The 22,890-nt window shown below is 37.8% G+C and overlaps 1 protein-coding gene across 2 annotated transcripts in view; it reads right to left on the reverse strand.

Moving 5' to 3' along the window:
* The window catches only part of LOC149805774 (uncharacterized), a 65,056-nt gene that overhangs the window by 23,940 nt on the left and 18,226 nt on the right, over positions 1-22,890 (reverse strand). For both annotated transcript variants that reach the window (XR_016419785.1, XM_089950460.1), the window contains exons 5-7: positions 21,994-22,118; positions 14,278-14,367; positions 5,998-6,112 (exon numbers count right to left, since the gene is read on the reverse strand). Coding sequence is in view for 1 of the 2 variants with exons in the window: in XM_089950460.1 (XP_089806586.1) it covers positions 5,998-6,112; positions 14,278-14,367; positions 21,994-22,118 (330 nt within the window). In the remaining variant the exon portion in view is untranslated. The remainder of the gene's footprint in view (positions 1-5,997; positions 6,113-14,277; positions 14,368-21,993; positions 22,119-22,890) is intronic.

Genomic DNA, 22,890 nt, shown 5'->3' on the forward strand with positions numbered 1-22,890 from the left:
AGTCCGGATCACAAAGATGTGAGTAATAACTACAAAGTATGAAATGCATACCAATTTTCTATATATTTATTGTTTTCATTAAAAATCACAGGAATATTATGCATGTGACAAACTAACATCAATGTTAAAATAAAATTATGAATAACCATCAATCATGGTGCAAAGTGCCCTCTTCAGTAAAATATGGGCATAAACATTTGGATGTAATTATTCCTCTAAACCACAGATTCTGTCTTCCCACTAACTGCAATTAAATGTATCTTGACAATGTTCAGTTTAATCTTTCTGACATCAAAATTCTCAGTCGTGATCAAAAGACTCTCACTCTTTTCATTTAAATGAATTGCTTTCACTTCTTTTCATTCCAGGAATGTCTGACAACATTGTGTCATGTGATTTACTTTTTTCTTCCAGTCTGGTGCATTGTAATATACATTTTGCAATCCATGAGAGGAAAGCCATTAAGGGATAACAAACCATTTTACTATCTGGTGAATGGATGTCATGCTGACATGACCTGAACAACACTTTTCATCTCAGTGGTTCACTTCTTTTTGTTGTTGTTGCTGTAGGGTTTAACGCCATTTTTCAGCACACGATGGGCTATACATGGCGGCCAGTATTAATGGTGGAGGAAGAACACGGGAAAACCCCGGAAAGAACCACCGACCCACAAGAAGCTACTGGCAAGCTTTCTCATGTACCTACATTGGCTGAATCCGAGACTTGAACCCATGCAGACAGAGGTGAGATGGCAGTGATCCGTAATGGACAGCGCTGGTTCACTTCTGTAATCTTGATAATTATCAGTGGTAATAAAAACCAGTAATTATCAAAGTGACAAAACCCAACATCTAAGGAACAGACAACAGTATGGGTAATTGGATTAGGTACCTCTTTGTATAGATTAAAGTTACTTTATCAGCTTGTTGGAAGAAATGTCAGTGTTGAGTTGAGAAATTAACAAATATTAGTGAGATTTCAATCTGTAAACAGCAAATGTGTGGCCGCTTGCAAGGGATAAATTTGACAATTATTGCACTAAAATGCTGGCCACTGGTCATGTCAGAGTGGTGGCCATTCTTGACGGGTACTCTGGAACACTAGCCCTTCAATATCATAGAATTCTGGCTGTTATAAAGTAATCGCAATAAGAGTCACAGGACAATCATTTTTAATTTAGAAGATTAATGACCCTAACCTTTCAAAATCATGATCTTACATTTATCTCCCAAAATTTTAGATTTCATGTCTACATAGAAGTCAGAATATTAAATTTGTACATGTTGTTCCAGATATTTGTCCCAACAGACTCCTCTAGTCTAAGTAGATATGCACATAAAACTTCCTAGCAACAAAAGTTTCAGCAAACTAGCTAATGTGCAATATTTTATCAAATGTATTGACTACAGATATTTGCAAGATTAAATGAAGTGCTCAACATACTATTTTTAATATTTATTGAATGGGAGTACTAAAGTGATCCATCATTTATATAAGCCATTTGGAAGATTAAACAAAGTGCTCAACATGCTATTGTTAATATTTATTGAATGGGAGAGTACTAAAGTGATCCATCATTTATATAAGCCATACAAGTTTACTGCATTATGAACAAAATCACATTACACTAAAGCATGCTGTAAGCAAGGCTGTAACATATTTAAATCAACAGCAAGCAAGGCTGTACAATGTTTAAATATTATGTATGCAAGGCTGTACTATACTTAAATGTAAGCGGGGCTATACCATATTCAAGTTTGTTGTAAGCAAGACTGTAGGCTGTAAAATTGAAATGTCAGCAAGGCTGTACCATATTTAAGTACCAGTAAGTTACAAGCCAGGCTGTACCATATTTAAGTATGCTGGCTATACCACATTTAAGTATGATGTAAGCAAGGCTTTAACACATTTAAGTATGATATAAGCAAGGCTGTACCACATTTAAGTATGATATAAGCAAGGCTGTACCATATTTAAATATCTTGTAAGCAGTGTGGTACCGTATTTAAGTATGTTGCAAGCTAGGCTGTACCATACTTAAGTGTATTATAAGCAAGACTACCACATTTAAGCAGGCAGTAAGCAAAGCTGTACCATATTCAGGTATGTTGTAAGTAAGGCTTACCAAATTTAGGTATGTTGTAAGCTAGGCCATACCTTATTTAAATATACTGTAATCAAGGCTGTACCATACTGATGTAATACTATACTGTAAGCAAGGCTATACAATATTCATGTATGCTGTAAGTATGGCTGAACCATATTTAATTATCCTGAAAGCAGGGCTGTACCATATCTATGTCTATGCTGTAAATATGGTTGTACTTTAGTTATGGCTGTACCATACATATGTATGCTGTAAGCATTGCTGTACCATAATTAAGTATGATACAAGCAAGGCTGTACTATATTTACATATGTTGTAAGCAAGGCTGTACCATATTTAAGTATGTTGTACACTGCTCTACATAGATTAGGGTATACTATGAACTGTAACAAAGAACTACCATCAAATAAATAAATCCAGCAGTAACAAGAGAACTAAAATGTACCAAATTTAATGAGGCTCATTACCATACTTGTGGTCTACTTGTCGAGGTCAGATGATACAAAGGTATCCAATAGTGAGGGAACCTTGTACTTCAGTATTATAAGGATTCTTTTAGAAGACAATAAAAAAAAGAAATGTTTCCTATCATGCTTAACAAAAGCCATTAAGACACAAAATTCTGATCCATGTGTTACAAAAGCCATTAAGACACAATATTGTGATCTGTGTTACAAAAGCCATTAAGACATAAAATTCTGATCAGTGTTACAAAAGCCATTAAGACACAAAATTCTGAATCCATGTGTTACCAAAGCCATTAAGGGACAAAATTCTGATCTGTGTTACAAAAGCTATGAAGACAAAACATTATGTCAGATCAGTGTGTTACAAAAGTCATTAAGACATAAAATTCTAATCAGTGTGTCACAAAAGCCATTAAGACATAAAATTCTGATCAGTGTGTCACAAAAGCCATTAAGACATCAAATTCTGATCCATGTGTTACGAAAGCCATTAAGACATAAAATTCAGATCAGTGTGTTACAAAACCCACTAAGACATAAAATTCTAATCAGTGTGTCACAAAAGCCATTAAGACATAAAACTCTGATCAGTGTGTAAAAAATGCCATTAAGACACAAAAGCCTGATCTGTTTGTTACAAAAGCCATTAAGACAAAATTCTGATCCATGTGTTACAAAAGCAAGTAAGACACAAAATTCTGATCAGTGTGTTACAAAAGCCATTAAGACACAAAATTCTGATCCGTGTGTTACAAAAGCCATTAACACATTAACCCCTAGCGACGACTTTTGGGGCAGGAAGTAGTAGCCTACTGCCAAGCTCTGTAGCGTCATGGTCATGCATGATACACTAAAGTGGGTGGTATTATAGAAATTTAGACAGATGTAGCTCTACAATGATACCAAATAATCTGGAATATCTAGTTGCACTACAAATTACAGATAAAAAAACTCATTTTTGGACCCAACTTTTTTCTACCAAAAATTCGCCCGTGCTCAGAATCCGATTTTGTGTTCAGATTTTAGACTTTTTGGTCTCAGATCTAAGGCAAACTGGTATGAACTGCAAACAGACAGATGAGCCTTTGCAAAAAGTAGGATAAGATGGGCATTTGGAATAAAGAGTGGTCTCCATACAAAATTAATGGCTCCATTTAGCAAAATAAAAACACAAAAAAAAAACCCCAAAGAACTCCAACTTTTACCAATCTGCTCATAAGCAAGTCAAATAGCCAATGAAAAACGATGTTTCTAACACAACTAGTCAGTATGTTATTGAAAGATGACTGGGGATTTGGTGTTTTCAAGTCATTCAGAAATAGCTTTCAAAATGTGTTTCCTACTTGATTTTCAGGCGAAAATGACAAAAAGCTCCAGGGGTTAATGTGTTAAGACATAAAATTCTCATTATTGTGTTACAAAAAAAATTGCATTACTATAAATTTGACTTGGGGCAAATATCTGACTTGTATTTACAGTTTAAAATCCAGGTACACCCTACAATACATCAATCTGCTCAATGCTGTTTCATTTTTACATTGGCAAAGGGTTAAGTCACTTTTTCACTACAAATCGGCTGTGATTCATTTTTACATTGTCGCTCATGCCTATGCCCGGCCGGCCACTAGTGATGTGCACATCTCTACTGAGCATCTCTGATGCTGCAAGCTGCTATAGAATGGCATAACCCAAGTATTTTTGTCTGCATTTGTAACATTCAGATCACATCTCCACTACTGGTCTCTATTGTTACATACAGTGTGGTATGTACTAGCTCTATAAAATGTCTTAAAAATATTTTCATACAAATCAATTGCCTTAAAATGTAAAGAAAACTGATTTTATTTGGTGATGTACTGTATATTTTTTATTGCAGTTAAATAAACAATATTAAGATGGTTTTTGGCCTCTGTCTATGCATCCCCTTAGTAATAAATTAATCTATATAGGAACAATTGCTTCACTACATTTTCGTTATGCATGTGTGTGTGTGTATGTGATTTGGATTTTTTAACGTAGCTTTAACAATATTTCAGTCATATCGCTATGATTTCTGCAGTTTGACAGTTTATAGTGGTGTCTAGCACTGGGGCATCATGCCGCAGACATGTAGAATCATGTCCCACCTAGTCACATTATCCTGACACCAGGCTGACCAATCCTAACACTAACCTCTTAATGCTGAGCGCCAAGCAAGGCAGCTGTTAGTACCATTGTTGTAAGTCTTTGGTATGACTCAGCCGAAGATGGATCCCATGACGTCCCGCATCCGAGACAGAAACTCTAACCACTAGGCCACCGGAGTGGTTCATTTTTCATTATGCATCATACTTTTGATGCATGCATCAATATTAAGAGGGCTATAGCTGTATTTCAATTCAAAAGTGTATATAATTGTAAAAGATAATAACATATCTCTTGGGACAGGAAAAAAACTTTTCTCTTTTTGTCCCCAAATGTAGCAATTAATAAAATTCATTATAAAAATTGCCAAACCTTGTAATACTTTCCATCTGGTAGAAATTTAGTTTCAAATGTCAATAAACTGACACTTTCATAGATGTGTATGAGATTATTACATTGTGTTGTTGATGAAAATTTGGTGTTCATGTGTAAAAAGTTAAAGTGAGGAAATCTCTGCAAAGACAGTAATGGATGCTAAAAGAGTGCAGCAGACTGCTGCATGCAACTTGCACTGATGTTCATGGACCTGACTGGATATAAGCTCCATAAAGGCTTTATGGGTAATCCAAGGTTTAATCAACATTGTATTTCTTGTGTAATGTGTCACTTTTTGTATAATGTGTCTGCATGTCTTACTTTATATATGCATCATCTTATATGTTAGATGTGTCCTTTATGCTGTTTTTATATTGCTTACTGTATATTTTATGTTTTGTTTAAAAATTGTTAAGTATTACATGTTGATTTTACCAAATATATACTATTATTGTTACTAAGATCATTTTCCATAATATTTTCTCTTTGAAGACTACGAAACACAATTACATTTAGACCAAATTAGTTGGCTAGTGCTTCTGGAAGTATGGCTGTAGTGTTTTGCTATGCAGATGATGTCAAAGGTGTGTTTAAGCTAAGCAGAAAACCCAGCTGTTTGCTCAACAAGTAGACCCTTTTAATCAACACTGTGCATTGATTAATCAACCTTAATTTAGGATTAGGTACCATACTAGGGTTAGTTAATTAGTTGCACTAAAACAAACCAAGTCCATGAAAAAACTCAGTTGAGAATAACTGTCCGAAAACCTTTCATCATGAAAACTAATCATTCCACTGAAATACCCCCAAACTTCTAGTGCATTAAAATATCATTTGGTGTATTTTAGTATTCTATGTATAATAAGTACAGTACATGGCAGGTCATCTAAATTTAGGACTATATACTGATCTATATTTCACCTGTCTGCTGCCATATTTCTGGCCCTGTTGTTTCTATGTGGGCTAGTCTGTTAGCAGTGTTATCAAACTGGTTTGTCCATACAGCATTATGTAAGCTCTCTGCATACCTACTGGCCTAAGAAAAGAAAAAATTCAATGATCAGCAAAATATACCCTAAACAAGATTAATATGCAAATAAATGAAGACATACTGCCTTGATATATATGTACATGATGAAAATGAGAATCCAACCAGACATACTGCCTTGACATGTATGTACATGATGAAAATGAGAATTCAACCAAACATACTGCCTTGACATATATGTACATGATGAAAATGAGAATCCAACCAGACATACTGCCTTGACATATATGTACGTGATGAAAATGAGAATCCAACCAGACATACTGCCTTGACATATATGTACATGATGAAAATGAGAATCCAACCAGACATACTGCCTTGACATATATGTACATGATGAAAGTGAGAATCCAACCAGACATACTGCCTTGACATGTATGTACATGATGAAAATGAGAATCCAACCAGACATACTGCCTTGACAAATGCATCAGCTAATGTCAGATGTATAATATACATCTTCATTTTAAAGGTTACTACTGTTATAAAAATTTACAGGCAGTAGACTATGCCAAGTTACATGGGTAAACATTGCAGCATTATAAATAAAGCTGTAGGAATGTTTCATGAGCTTGAGCATAAGTCAAATACTATTCTAGTAATTTACCCTGCATGGCTGGTTTGATATATAAACAGGAATTTCACTTGAGGCAAAAACATTATCTCCCTAGGTTCAAAACAATGAGGTCCTTGTTTCAGGTGGTGCATTATTGTTTTTGCCAAATTTATCCACTCATACAAATCTTCACATGTTTATTTTCATTGTACATATCTCCCTCTACAGAATGTGCCCAGATACCAAGATAAGTAAGTGAATGTTTCTGAGAACCTAACTAAACACTGTCTATTGGTCTCTGATGTGCAGAAGTATTTATTGTATTGTTGCAATCAGTTAAATGTATACAAGCAAGTCCTGTATGAAAAAAGAGCCAAAGATGCCCCTGAAAGCTGTTTAAATGGTGTTTTGTTCAGCCAGGTTTGTACCCATGATAGGTACCACCATTCCAACATTTTTGGCTGTGTATAATAAAGTTGAAGCGTGGGTAATATAAGTCTTTGGTTTATCCAATATCCTCTCTCCCATGATGATGAAAGGTGTCAGCAATCATGGAACATTAACCTTTGATTGTGTCTGGTGCTAACTTTTTCTTGTAGAAGAGACAGAGGAAAAAGCTAGCTATTTCAAGTATTGATGCCACCTGTACAGAAATTTCTCATGGATTCCGTATGGAATACTTCAGGAATCCATAAGGAAGAGATATGGACTGAAAAACTTATGGAATCAGACAATTTATTCCATATCAATTCCATAAGTACTTCACAGCAAGCGAAAATTCCACATGGAATAAAGTTGCAACTTTAATCCATAAGCACTTTTTTCCATATGGAAAGCAGGCTTGTGTGTTATAGCATCATGGAAAATATTCTCTGAAGAATTAATAACCTGAAGAATTAATAACCTAAACTATCAGATTCAAATAGAAATACTGGTGGGAGTCAGAGTACATGTATATGTCAGTGTAGCTGATGTGGAAGGATGAATATATATATATATATATATATATATATATATATATATATATATATATATATATATATATATATATATATATATATATATATACTCTCATATAAATTTGAAGAATCACATGTATGTCAGTTTTCTTTATTTCCACAGATGTTTAAAAACAGACAAAGACATGACCAAAAAAGTAGAGACAATGTAAACATGAGCAGTTAATTAATATCTGGTGGTACAAGCATAGATGAATCTTTGGACTTAGAAAAATTGGTGCAAGGTGGATTTTGGGCTTGATCTGATGTTTATTCTGAAAAGTAATTTTTTTTGGCTTCCTATTAAAATATGCTCTACAATAATCATACCCTAGTGAAAATGTGACTTAAATTTCAGCAAAATCACTGAACATTTCTTGACATTCACTCAAACATTCTTTTTCACTAAAATTATGGTATTTTAGGAGATTTTGCAAAGATTTTACTCTGCCAACATTTCTGAAAATATCAGGGGGAATTTGTGATTGAAATTTCACTGAGTTTGTCAAAATTTCTAAAAATATAGTGATTTGTGATTGTAATATCAGTGACATTTCAGTAAAAAATATCCATAAGATATAATAAAATTTATTTTTTGTTTCTTGTACAATTTGAATGATTTTCAGCAGCATTTATATTCCCTATTTCTGATAACTGTAATTGTATTGTTTATTTTGGGCACAATAACTTCTTTCCACATCTTTCCATGTTATATTTCTTTATCAAATTTTGTTATTGTTGTTGTTGTATTTTTGTTTAACTTAAACTGGATTTAACTGCCCTCAACAAGTTTTCTTCTTTTCTGTTTTAAATCAGAATTTTGCTTTTCTCTTGACCTGCATCTGATTTTCCTTGATACGGACCCTTTTTAAATATCATCTCTGAAACTTTTTTTAAAATAATGCTCTATCCGGTCCCATTCTGCAACGAGCTTTCTAATAAGTATTTGTTCCGTTTATTATTTAAAGGATGATCACTGTAAAGAGCTTTCTGATTAGTCAAACTTTTGTACTTGCCCAATGAATCATTGTGTAACGGAAACTGATGGGAATGCTAAACATGGCGATTTGAGAAGGGATGCGAGTTTGAATAACCATTTGAAAAATGTGGGGCAATGAGAATAGCTTGAATGCAAAGTCGATGGGAACGTAATTGGTCAGTCTGTATGAAAACTGAACGCCAGGACTAGCATTTTGCTTTTTGTGCCATAAAGAGCTTCACAATAGCGGCTAACGTGCTAAATAGGACAAGGAATTGAACCAGGATGATTTCAAAGTTATATAACTCAAAACTGATTAACTTCCAGAATGAATTTAAGGAGGACAATGTATAGATCACTGGTGGGAATTGTTGCCAAATACCCATGTCTATCAAAGATCGTCATATCTTTGCAGAATTTTCTTGGTCCACATGTAGAATCATCTTTCAATATTGTGAGGCGTTATTGTGTATATTACCAAAATATTCTAGGTGTGCTGGAATTCAGTGTAAAATAAGAGTAATTATATCATGATAAACGTTGGTCACGGCTGCTTATGGAACAAGAACTAATTCAAGAGACCACAACAGTATCATAGTTTGTACATTATTCAAAAATCAAGTCTGCAGTACCAGTGACATGGCATGTCTCAAATGGGTGTTTTTCTGTTATTTTGCATTTTTTTCACAGTTGAATTTTTCAATTCAGATTAATATTTTATATTTTATATATGTTTATGTGTTCACAGATGCCTGTTCATATATTCCAGACTTGATACTTTGATTTTTAAAATCACTTAATTATTTAGTGTCAAGTCAGATTCTTCACATCATGTTGTATATACTGTAAATATTGTACATAACAGACAGAAGGCCTCAAGGTAGATTAGTTCTGTAACTAATTAAGGTACCTTCTCTAAATAAAGTCATTATTATTATTATTATTATTACTATTATTACTATATCTCTTGCCTTGGATGTCATATAATTACAACATCTGTAAAAAAAATCATGCAAACTTAATATCACCTTGGTTAATAAAGTCCTGTTTAATTCATATTCATTATTAATTTGAAACCTTCTGAAATGTCTCAAAAAATATTGAAACTTCAGTAAAATACAATATAATGATAAACATTTTAGTGAAATCTCACAAAAGTTTTTGTCAAATATTTGTGAAATCTCACCAAACTTTTCAGTGAAATGAAAAAGACTTAAGTGATGCCATCATGGTTTAGATTTTGTATGCGAGAAAGAAAATGAGAACAAGTAAACCTAAATCTTATTTGATAATGTCTGTCAAAATAAAATTTATGATCCATTTTAAAAATTATTGTGAAATTTATCATTGATTCCCAATAATATCTAAGAATCATTAGGCAGTTTAATAGAAATCTGAAGCAGATTATTTTATGATTTAGACAGAAAGCGCTTAAAAAACCCGTCTGAACTATTTACAAATTCCATATGGACCATTTACAAATTTCATATTGTATATTTGCCAATTCCATATGGACTATTCACAAAGTCCATATGGAGTATTGTCAAATTCCATATGGAAATTTATTTTTATTCCATATGGATAACCTACAGATCTCGTGGACTAATTTGCACATTCCATGAGATTTTTCATATAGAGTACATAAGGAATCCATAACATTTCCATATGGATACATTGAAATCCATAAGAGTGCTTCAGCTATAGAATAAAAATGTCCATATGGATATTTCTGTAAAAGTATGTATGGATTCCATATCCAATCCATGTGGAAAATTTTGTACGGGCATAGTAGCATTATATACTCCACTGTAAAATAATTTCCATTTGCCTTTGTATGCTTTCAGAGTGGAAGGAAATCATGCTTGAGTGATTCTCTCCATGACTGGCTGAGAGAACTGTTTATTTCTTAAGGCCTGTTTAATATGATCAAGACATACTGGTTCAGTAAGTCTTGGTTGTTTAAGTAGATGAGGGAAATTTTCTTTTTCCTATGCGAGATTGATGAGGTCATTGATCACACGACTTCTCACATCTGAGTGGTGCAATGAGGATGTGGTGACACTCTGATTCTCTTGCTTATGTATCACCTTTGGAACCAGAAGTGTTGGAGGGTAGGCATATGCAACCAGGCCATTTCATTCTATGGACAGTACACTGACTGCCCAGGCTTTGGGATCTGGGACTGGTGCAACAAAGGTAAGGAGCTTGGTATTCCACCTTGTCACCAACAGGTCCACCAATGGCTGGTTGCATATGGTGCACATCTGAATGAAAACTGAGAGATGGAGTAACCATTCCATCTGTGTAAGCTGATTGTCATGGGTAAAGAATCTGCTATTACATTTAGATGTAATTGAATATGATGAACTTGGACGTGGATTTGTTGATGATGACACCACTTTCAAAAGTCACACACCAGTAAGCAATGGACTAGGGACTTAGTTCTATCTTGCCTTTTGAGATAAGTCACCACTGTAGAGTTGTTGGACAGAAGGAGGACATCCTTTCCAGTTAAAAATTCCTGCCACCAGAGACCAAACTCCACTGGCTTCCCAAAGAAATGGTAGTAGGTGTGCCCCCATCCCTAGCTTTCTGTACTTGCATCATTACAGCCTGTGATTTCTGGTGCTTGTACTTGCAGAGGTAAACCTTCTGTGAGCCAAGTTAGGTTTCTCCAAGTCTGCAGATGGTACCTCATTGTGCAAATGGGAAGATGTTGGTCCAGTGGGCAAACTTTTGGCCTCTCACTGGGATAAAGGAATCATTTGTAACAGGTGCATATAAAGACAACCTAGGATGATGAGGTCCACTGTGAACATTGAGCAAGTCAAGAAGGTAAAGGAATTCATAGGTGGAGAGACATTCCCTCAAGAGTAACGAAGCCACCATGGTCCTGATTTTCAATGCCCGTTCCAGAAAGGAGTATATCCTGCTTACCTATGTGTTGAATTCTATACCTAGATGAATAAATCGTTGGTCAGATTTATCAAAGATGACAAGGAAACCCAGGCTGTAAGAAGTACAACAAAGGTTTTAACATTATGTTCTAATATGTAACACACCTGATGTTTTTGCACGATGTCATCCAGGTAACTTGATGTTGCCACCTTGGAGATGGTCCAGACATGAACCATAACAGGGGTCATCAGATAAGTGAAGACATAGGGACAGATGTTGAGTCCAAATGGGAGCGATCAGAATAGTTTAATGATGTTGTTATAGGTGAATCACAGTAACTTCCTGAAATCCTTGTGAATAGGGATGTGATGATGTGGGTCTTTTATGTCCAAGCTGATTGTGAAGTCTCACTCTTGAGTGGCATAAGAAACATGCCATGGTGTTTCCATCAAGAACCAAGGAGTGTGAATGAATAGATCGAGGGCACTTATGTCGATGACAGGGTACAAAGAGCCATTTGCCTTTGGAACCAAGAAACCTCTGGAATAAAATCCCAGGAAATTTATAATTTTGTGTGTTTGTGATTAGGATATTTAATGTAGCTTTAACAATTTTTAAGTCATATTGCTGCGATGATGCAGTGTGGCAGTTTATAGTGATGTCTAGCACTGGGGTATCACGCTGCAGACATGTAGCATGATGCCCCACCCAGTCACATTATCCTGACACCAGGTCTTCCAGTCCTAACACTAACTTCTTAATGCTGAGCATCTAGCAAGGCATCTGTTAGTACCATTTTTGTAAGTCTTTAGTATGACTTGGCCAGGGTTCAAACCCACGACCTCCCACTTCTGAGGTGGATGCTCTAACCACTAGGCCACCAGAGCAGTTATTATTTTGAAAAACACCAACTGCCCTTTTTTGAAGAAGGTTGTTAAGTTATTGCTGTAAGGTGGTGGCTTTGAATAGGTCAGTCGGAATGTTTGTAGCTGATAGGACCCTTTAATGATCCATTGTAGTAAGCCTAGGCCATTTTAAATAGAAACTGGCCATGTTAGGAGGGAGCACATCATCAGAGTTGTAATGTTTGGGATGGGTTACAGGATGTTTGATCCAAGTGACCAGTCCGTGTATCAGTGGAGAGAAAGGATACTTTGTTTTATTCATTCGCTTGCTGTTTATCATCAGGAGCTGTGGAGCAGAACCCTAAGGACGCAAGGCTTAAAGGCATTGCTAGCAATGAGGAATTCTGTGGCAACAGAGCTGTCTCTGATTGTATAGGGTTCCAGCATTTTGTAACTGGAGAGCCATTTGTTGATTTATCTCCCTCATCACCCAAATATTCTCACACATAGGGCATGTCAGCATGTATGCATATTGTCTTCATCTTTAGCTGTGTGTTTCAGCAATTTGACCATGGCCTAACCTGTAATAAAGCAGAACATATAAACCTGATGCAACTCTGCACCTGTCTCTTATTATTGAAAACAAAGATGTTGCAGAGCTATGCCTTATAGCAGAAATAGCAGATGATTTACCAATACAATTCACCATACCACCTGTAAGAGGTTCAAGGACAACCTAAACAGATTAATGCAATGAAGCATGGCATCCAGACATGGAATGTATTAGCAGATTAAACTCACCTGTATGGAATTATATATATATATATATATATATATATATATATATATATATATATATATATATATATTGTTTTTATATTCTCATGTCAACAAAATACATTAAAAGCACAGTCTGAAGTTAATGATGAAGTCACATAGGCTACACATGCAAGTACCTAAGTACAATTAAATATGTACAGATGACAAAGTGTGGCTAAAATTGTAAAGGCAGAACTTTTTCGAGTTAGAAAGAAAGACAAGATAAAAACATAGATGAAGTAAACTTTCCCTGTGAAGTGAGTACTCCTCCAACTTGTATCAATGTTGATCCTGGCTTTTGCACGGTCGCTCATGGTGAGAGAGTGCTTCTTGGCACGAGCAGTAGTAGTAACTGGGATATTCATGGCATTTTGCTGCTAATCCCTATATCAAGGGGAGCTCACTGCCTGACCTCCACCTAGGTGGATATCAAGGGGAGCTCACTGCCTGACCTCCATCTAGGTGGATATCAAGGGGAGCTCAATGCCTGACCTCCACCTAGGTGGGCAGATAACCTCTAGCTCTTTTTAGCTAAAAGTTATATCTGGGAGGGTTGGATTTGTGAGGTAGTAGTAGTTCTCCTAAGGTATTATGACTGAGTAATGAATTTAATGAAGATAGTTACCAGTGTAAGCACCAACTGCACAAGACACAATATTCATACCCAGACAAATATGAATCAAACCAAACATTTTTATTTACTTGTAAATAAAATCTTGGTACCTATTAATTCTGTTGTTGTTGTTGTTATGGGGTTTAATGTCATTTTTCAGCACACGATAGGCTATACATGGTGGCCAGTATTAATGGTGGAGGAAGAACCCGGGAAAACCCTGGAAAGAACCACGGACCCACGAGAAGCTACCAGTAAGCTTTCTCACATATCCACACTGGCTGAATCCGAGACTCGAACCGGCGCAGACAGAGGTGAGATGGCAGTGATCCATAACGGAGAGCACTTCAGACCATTCGGCCACTTGGGGCCCCCCTATTAATTCCAAGATTTACACTAAAATCTCACTAACTTTACATTGTAAATTACTATGAGTACTACATACCTGGTGGTTGTAGTTGTTTGGATCTGTAAAAGGGACGACTGGTACAAGTTTGACATCAGCTCCTAGGGTCTTAAGCATATCTATCTTTTCCTTCAAAAATAAAATAACGTTATATTTAGAAACAATAATTTCTACCAAAAGTTTGCCAAAAAAAAGAAAATGAATCTACTTTAAAACAGTCCAGTGGATTTCACTGCTGCCTCTTTATATATGTAAGCATAACCTACAAATTTTAAATACACATAGTATTACATGGTCATACTCATAAGCACATCCAAGATGAGTGTAATGCATTTCTCCATTCATTAACAGAATTTACATAATGACAGTTAACAAGAACTATTTCAGGAAACATGTGATATGCCCTGAATATGAGATAGCAATATATCAAATGGCAAAATCCCAAAACCACAACCTGGGACATGACCCAAGCGGAGGAATGTCATGGGAAGGAAGGGTTTGGGGGGTTGGAGTTGGGGGGGGTTATGGCATTTCAAGACGTGAAGGCTATAATGTGCAGAAACAAAGAAGGCAGAAAGTATCCTGCCCAAGGGCACAACACAATAGCCAATTGCAGCTGATCAGAACCAGTATCCCTACAGCTGGGAATCGAACCAGTATCCCTACAGCTGGGAATCGAACCGGTATCCTTCTGACCATAAGCATAATACTTAACAACAAACCAAACTTAGTACATTTTCATGACGTTGTTAAATATTCCAAACAGGGTGCAAACTGGATGCTACAAAAAAAAACTATAATAAAAAAAGGATAATACATTATCCAAACAGCAATGTGGTACATGGTCATGGGTAAGAATGTGATGATGTGATCCAAGTTATGCATGTAACTGAATAAGGGAAGTACCGTATATACTCACTTATACATCAGATCCAACTGCAAACTTCACAGACCCTGATCTGCAGATACTGAGTGGCAGATCAGGGTCTATGTTTCTTTGCAGTTGGACTCGATTTACAAGTGATTACATTGTTGTTGGCTTGACTTCACTTGCGAAGATTTAGGACGTGGGATGTCCATGTCTATTGCATGCATGCTGGTGGCTGATGAGCCCAATACGTGACAGGCATGTCCATCCACAGAGGCTGCAGGGGAATGTCTGGGTTGTGGTGGGTGCTGCCGATGGTTCCCGTTTCTTTCTTCACCATTGTTTTTCATCAAAGATGACTCGTCTGTTTTGTTCAATAGTGGCAGTGGCCCAGAGAACTGTACGTCACCAGCTTTCACGGTCAGCAGCTTGTGATGCCCATTTGCAGTGATCGATGCCACAGGTGGTGTGGGTCCTTTCAAGGAGTCTTTATATCTCTTTCTAGGTGGCCCTCTATCACAGATGCCAGTGGACAGCTCACCATACAGTGCAATCTTTGGCAGGTGGTGATCCACCATCCTGGACACATGCCCTGCTCAGTGTAGCTGTCTCTTCATGAGCATGGCCTCAATGCTGGTGATCCCTGCTTGTTTGAGGACTTCAGTGTTTGTAATAAAGTCACTCCAGTGGATGTTGAAGATGGTGCGGAGGCAATCCTGATGGAAGTGTTCAAGGAGGCAGAGGTGGCAGCTGTAGATGACCCAGGATTCAGAACCATATAGGAGGGTGGTCAGTATGACAGCTCTGTAGATGCTGATCTTTGTATCTCACTTGAGACTGGCATTGTACCACTCGTTTATAGAGTCTGCCAAAGGCGCTGTTTGCCTTGGCCAGCCTGTTGTCTATTTTTTTGTCGATCTTGGCATCAGAGGATATTGTACAGCCCAGGTAGGTGAACTGTTGGACTACATTCAGCTCTGTCTGGTCAGTGAAGATGCTTGATGGCCGATACTCTTCCTTGGGAGCAGGCTGGTGAAGTACCTCAGTTTTCTTTAGGCTGACCTCAAGACCAAAGAGCTGGCAAGCTTCTGCAAAGCAGGATGTTATGCGCTGTAAGGCGGCTTCCATGTGGGCAACAAGGACAGCGTTGTCTGCAAAGAGAAGTTCTCTAATCAGTTTTTCCAAGGTCTTGGTGTGGGCCTGAAGTCACCTTACGTTGAAGAAGCTGCCATCAAGATGAAATTGGATATAGATGCCATCTTCATCATCAAGATCTTTTTCTTTTCGGAGCATCATGCTGAAGAAGACTGAGAACAGTATGGGGGCTAAAATGCAGCCCTGTTTCAAGCTATTTACAATGGGCAAGGTCCGTGACAGGTCGTTATTGTTTCTGATCTGACCAAGCTGGTCTTCATGTAGTTGGATGATGGTAAGGAATTTTGGAGGACAGCCAAGCCTTTCAAGAATTTTCCACAGTCCAGTTCTGCTCACCATGTCAAATGCCTTCATCAGGTCCACAAATGTGATGTACAGTCCTTTGTTGTGTTCTCAGCATTTCTCCTGGGTCTCTCCCAGGATGAACACCATGTCAGTTGTGCCCCTATTGGCTCTGAAGCTACACTGACTCTCTGAAGCATGTTCTTCTGCAATGATGGGCACCAGTCTGTTCAGCAACATTCTGGCAAGGAATTTTCCTGTAATGGAGAGCAGAGTCATCCCACGGTAGTTTGAGCAGTAAGACTTTTTCCCCTTGTTTTTGTTCAAGGTGATAATGACTGCATCTCGGAGGTCTTGTGGAAGTTTCCCATGTTCCCAGCAGCAAACAAAGAACTAATGGAGTTTGGTGTGCAATGCTGGGCCTCCTCTCTTCCATATCTCTGGTAGGATATCAATTTTTCCTGCAGCCTTTCCAGTCTTCAGATGCTCTATGGCTTTTACAGTCTCTTGCAGTGTGGGTGCATCATCGAGTTCCATCTCTGGTGGCTGTTGTGGGATGCAATCAATAGCTGCCTCCTGGACTGTATGGCTAGTGCTGAAGAGGGTGTGGAAGTGCTCTGACCACCGGTTCAGGATAGATTCCCTGTCAGTGAGTAGCTCTTGGCTATCTGCACTCCGTATTTGGAAGGAAGGACCATACACTGCTTTCAATGCTTCAAAGAACCTCTTGTAGTCACCAGTGTCAGCGTAAAGCTGGGTTCTTTCTGCAAGCTTTGTCCACCATTCTTTTTTATGTCTCGAGACTACACTGGAGGGAGCTGGAGATACAGTGGAAGGCTGCTTCCTACTGTGGACAGGATGTTGAGCAAGGTGGGCTTGGTATGCAGATTTCTTTTTGGCAAGCAGTTCTTGGATTTCTTGGTTGTTTTCATCAAACCAGTCTTTGCTTTTCTTAGTGGTAAATCCAAGGATTTCTTCTGAGGTTTGCAGAATGGCAGCCTTGATGTGCTTCCACATCTCTTCCAGAGGCTGATCTGGTGAAAAGTTAGGTTTTCAAATCTAGACTGCGGAATCTCTTGAAAATCTGCCTTGACATCTTCAGACAACAGGTTTTTGATCTGAAGCTTCCTTCTCGGGGTACATCCTTGTTGTCGGGGCCTGGGCTTGAAGTGAACTCTGGTATGAGGAACATCTTTTATGTCCCTCTGGCGTACTATGATGTAATCGATTAGATGCCAGTGTTTTTACCTAGGATGCATCCAGGTCATTTTCAGGCTGTCTTTCTGCTGGAATACAGTGTCTGTGATGGTGAGCTGTAATTCTGCACAAAATTCAAGAAGCAGCACCCATTGTCATTGCAGCCACCCAAGTTTCCCAAGAACAGCTTCCTGGGCTTCCAATTCTTGGCCCACTCTGGCACTGAAATCTCCAAGGATGTGCAGGTCAGCGTAGAATTTATCCTTTTCAGAAGGATCTGGAGTGTTGGAGCATATACACAGAAGAGTGTGGCGTGTTGTTGGTTCCCTAATGGGAGACACATGGACATGATGCAGTCGGTGTGTCCAGTGGGAAGGTTTATTAACTTTGTGGCAATTTAGTCATTGACCATGAAACTGACTACTGAAAGCTGTTTTTCAGTCTTTGGTTTTCCTGACCAGTACAGGGTGTATCCAGTGCAGAGTTCTCTCAGACTTCCCTCCTCTGAAAGGCAGACTTCGCTAAATTCATCAATGTCAACAGCAAGGCGAGAGAGTTTGTGTGCAATTAAGGCTGAGCATCATTCTGGTCCGTTGCTGTCAGTTGAGTCTGGTATTGTTCTGATGTTCCAACAAGCCAATTTTAGTCTTTCCCACGATGTGAGGCAGGTGGGGCACGCCTTGTTTTTTTTGTTTTTTGTTATGTTTTGACCGCATTGGAAGATGCCTGTTGGATACATCAGGCCATGGGGGGTGGGTGGGTAAGGAGACGAACTTTGGTTAGGCCACCTTTTCTAGGCCCCTCTCTATGCAGAGCAAGCAGTGGTGTCCCTAGAAAAGGCTGCTTGGTCACTCAGGCTACTGCCGTGTGATGGTGTCATCTCTGGATCAGCAACAGATGGCAAAAGGCCTGCATGCAGGATTGGGACTGCGGCTTCCAGTGACATCTTTCACCAACCATTTTTGCCCCTTTCCCATTGCTGCAGGGCTTGATAGAATCGAACGTAAACAGTAGATAGTAGACAATTCCTTCATGCCTGTGCAATGGAGCTTTTTGGTGGAGTGCAGTCTGCACAAACTGGCCCCACCCTTTAAACCTAGGGTTCATCTGCCATGGCCCAGCAAACCAGGATGGTGACAGCGAGGTCTGCAGGCTGTAAGTTTTATATCAGCTTTTCCCTTTCCTAGGCGAACAATGGCTGAAGAGACCTGCCTTCTCTGGTATTTCGAACCATAGCTGGTCGGTCACAACCTCAATCCACTAATACATATGGTAAGCCCTGATCACAAACACTTGGCCGTTGATCTGTAGAGACCTTCCGCCCTAGCCGGTGACTTTCCTATAGAAGTTCATAGACCTAGTGATGCAGTGTTAACATCACCTCCTCAACATTTTGTGGCCTGCCAGCATTAGAGGTGTACTGGGGTATGCCGGGAATGATTCCTTCTTGGGGTATATGGGGCTCTGGAAAGAAAGAGGCAGACCTGAAACGACAAATCAAAATTTTCATGTCCAGAATAATGTGAATTACATGCAAGTTACATAAATTATATAGTTTCTGATGTACCTTATTGGAATTAAAGATACAACCTGAAAATACATATTTGCTAACAAATACTCACATATGAATTGGAAATTAGAACAAAATAAATAAAACACATTTCATAATTAAAAGTTACAGGGCAGTACATTATTATGAAATAAATAATGCATAGAGATACATTTAAAAAATCAAACTAACCTGCCAGATGGATTCTAGTAGACATGACGACAGAAATCTCTTTCAAGAATCAGCTTTTTATTAAAAGCATGAGATTTTATAAGGGGCATATTTCTAGCTCACTCCAAGTGCTTATTGTGAAATTCATGCAATAATGTGAGCAACCTGTGCATATAGTCCTACTGAATACATACTTTGATATAGTATGTGGCATACATACAAATATGAGTTACATATTATTGATAATGGGAATCACTTTTATTTAACGACTATTAATATCTATGACATACAGACTAATTAATTTGCACTAAGAATTATTGATCCATACAAAAGTAGAGCAAATAGCTCATGATATCCCTGTCTCATGACCCTTTCCCTACAAATTACATTGACATTTGAGCTAGGGACTACACTATTTTATAATAAGGTGTGGACCTGGGCAAAGTTTCATGGAAATATATGTAGGTGTTAAAAAGTTATAGAATAAAAATGGAAACTGACCACCAGCTCACATTATTTCTTGTTGTGACCTTGACACTGAGGCGGAGTTTATGACTGTGAATCAGCACTGTCACATGAGGATATCTAACAGGCTAAAGTTTTATTAAAATATCTTCATTTGTTCTAAGTTACATTTTCCCTCACTGTGATTTTCACCTTGAGGCAGAAGGTGTGGCTTTTGTATGCAACATGCTGCCTCTGATATGTAATTGCCTAAAGTTTCATTAAAAAAATCTTCAAAAGCTTTGGACAAGGATTGAACTCGAAGATTTTTCCTTGCTGTATCCTTGACCTTGCAGCTATGGTATGAAACATAGATGGGCAAAGTTTCATTGGTTTAAAAGTCACACTTTGGACAAGGGTACAAGTCACCTTGACCTTGAGATGGATTCACAGTCATAATAAGTGACACTCTCTCTAGTCATGATGCCTACTTGGGCAAAGTTTCATGAAAACAACAAACATTACAAATTTATGCAATGGAAAAACAAATCTGAATAAATAATACCACAACATAATGTGCCCATCTTAAGATGGCATATAAAAATTACTGCATAATTCAACAAACTATGAACTCCTTGTGAAGTAAACAATTAAACAACATTATGGCAAACAGTATGATGATCTTGACCTTTGAGTTAGGGACCACACTATGGAATGCAATACACTAAATATCTAATATTTACCAAAGAAATGTTTCATCAAGATATCATCAATATTCAAACATCGTCCCTATTGCTATGACCTTGGCCTTTGGGGAGGAGACCTGAAAATGGAATTCAACATGCTGTCTAGTGAAATGGAACTATGCATTAAATCTCATCAAAATACCAGTACTGCTTAAACACTTACATGACAGAGAAACTGGATTAAATACAAGAAAAAGTCAAAATGGAATGTTAGTCAAATAATAAATGTTCAGACAAATACTGGCTATTTCTTCACCCTGTATCCACCAAGTCTTTTGGCTAAGGCAGATCTGTTAGTCAAATAATAAATGTTCAGACAAATACTGGCTATTTCTTCACCCTGTATCCACCAAGTCTTTTGGCTAAGGCAGATCACAAATACCTTTGGTCCATAAGATGTTACACAGATGTTACACCATTGAACTGTCAATGATAAGTGTATCAGTGTATGGATGCCTGTCCTATTACTAAGCCATTACCCTGTGAATGGTTTTGAGGCATTTAGATGACACATTATTCAGGGTCAAATACTTTGTGTGGCTCAGCTGTGAATGGTTTTGGGCTAGAAGATGACACACATATGATTCCAGGGCCAGACACACATTTGGATGTTCTTTCCAACTCTGATGCTTGTGACTGGTTTCTTGAGCAATAAAATGACATTATTCATGGTCAGACACTATGTGTGGCTGTCCTACCCTAGTGTTGACAGTTGTGAATGGTTTTGGGCTATAAGATGACACACATGTCATTCAGGGCCAGAAACACATGTGGATGTCCTTTCCCAATCTTGACATTTGTGACTGGTTCTTGAACAATTAGATGACATATTATTCACAGCCAGATGCATTTGACTGTGCTATCCAAGTGCTGAAACTGGTGAATGGTCTTGAGCATAATTACAACACACATATATCCCTGGGTCAGACACATCTATGCCAATTATATGCCATTGCTATTACCTTTGACATGTTATTGAGCTTGGAAAGGACAAGCTTGAAACCCAGCCAAGACATGTGTGCCTGTTCAGGATTGCAAAAGCTGACTGGCTTGTAACAAAGTATAAGATGACAAATCCAAACCAGGAAACTGAGTCAGGTTTCTCCCATGTCGATATGTGTGACTGGTTAATAAGCAAGAATATGGCATAGTTACAACCACAGACCACGAAAAATGTGTACTAAGCCTAACCCAAGAGCAAGATGATACACTTGTAACCCAGTCTAGACACATATGCCAGTCCTATCCAAGTGTTGTTGCTTATGAATGGTATTGGGGATAATAAAAGAAACACTTGTTATTTCAGCCAGACACATGTGCCAGTTCAATCCCAGTGGTTTTACCTGTGACTGGTTATTTGGCATGAAGATGACACACTTGTAACCTAGGGCTAGACACATATGTGCCAGTCCTATCCCAGTGTTCCCTGCTGTACCCTCCACCACAGTCCCTCCTGGCCTTAGTTGACCTGAAAGCATTTGGAAAGCAGATTTTTAAGTAAATTATGTTTCTCCAAGATCACTTACCCAATCACATTACATCAGGAATATTAGTCTGCTAACCTGCGAATCCAGCCCAACAAAAAGATGAAAACATCTTATCCTGTATATTTTTAGACAGTCAAAGGGCAGTATCTCTTGAATTACCTCCCCTTGATATTATCAGGTTTTGCCAATTTTTAGCTGATCGATACATTAACGCTGATGCTGGCATGGCTGGGTGGTTGGGAGAGTGTTAAGTATTGTGATTGGGTAAGTATTCTCAGAGAAACATAATTTACTTAAAAATTTGCTTTCTCCTTCGAATACGTTTCCCAATCACATTACATTAGGAGAATAAGTAAGAGGAGGGGGGATGCTGAGTATGCAACCTCTACTTCGGGTGTCCTTCTGGGGATAAGTGGCTTAATTCCCCATATGAAAGATAATAAGAGCTGCCAACCCTCCTGACTCGCAATTAGTGAAAAGAGGGATAAAAATTAGTGAATTTTGAACACAATTAGTGAACAATTATACAACACTAGCTCCATCCACTACGATGGTCAGTACTGCATTATATGAAAATCCCAGAACAAAACCAAAACACATTATTTGAACTAATTAAATGTTCAAATTTATTTGAAGCCAAATTTATTAATATACTTAAACTTCACACTATTTGTCATGATATGATGCTGTGGCAGACTTGAACTTCCTCAATTGGGCATTGGTATATTTGTTTTCAAAACTGTTCAGGCTTCT

Source organism: Sinohyriopsis cumingii, chromosome 2 (assembly GCF_028554795.1).
Source record: "Sinohyriopsis cumingii isolate HCF-2022 chromosome 2, ASM2855479v2, whole genome shotgun sequence".
NCBI lineage: Eukaryota > Metazoa > Mollusca > Bivalvia > Unionida > Unionidae > Sinohyriopsis > Sinohyriopsis cumingii.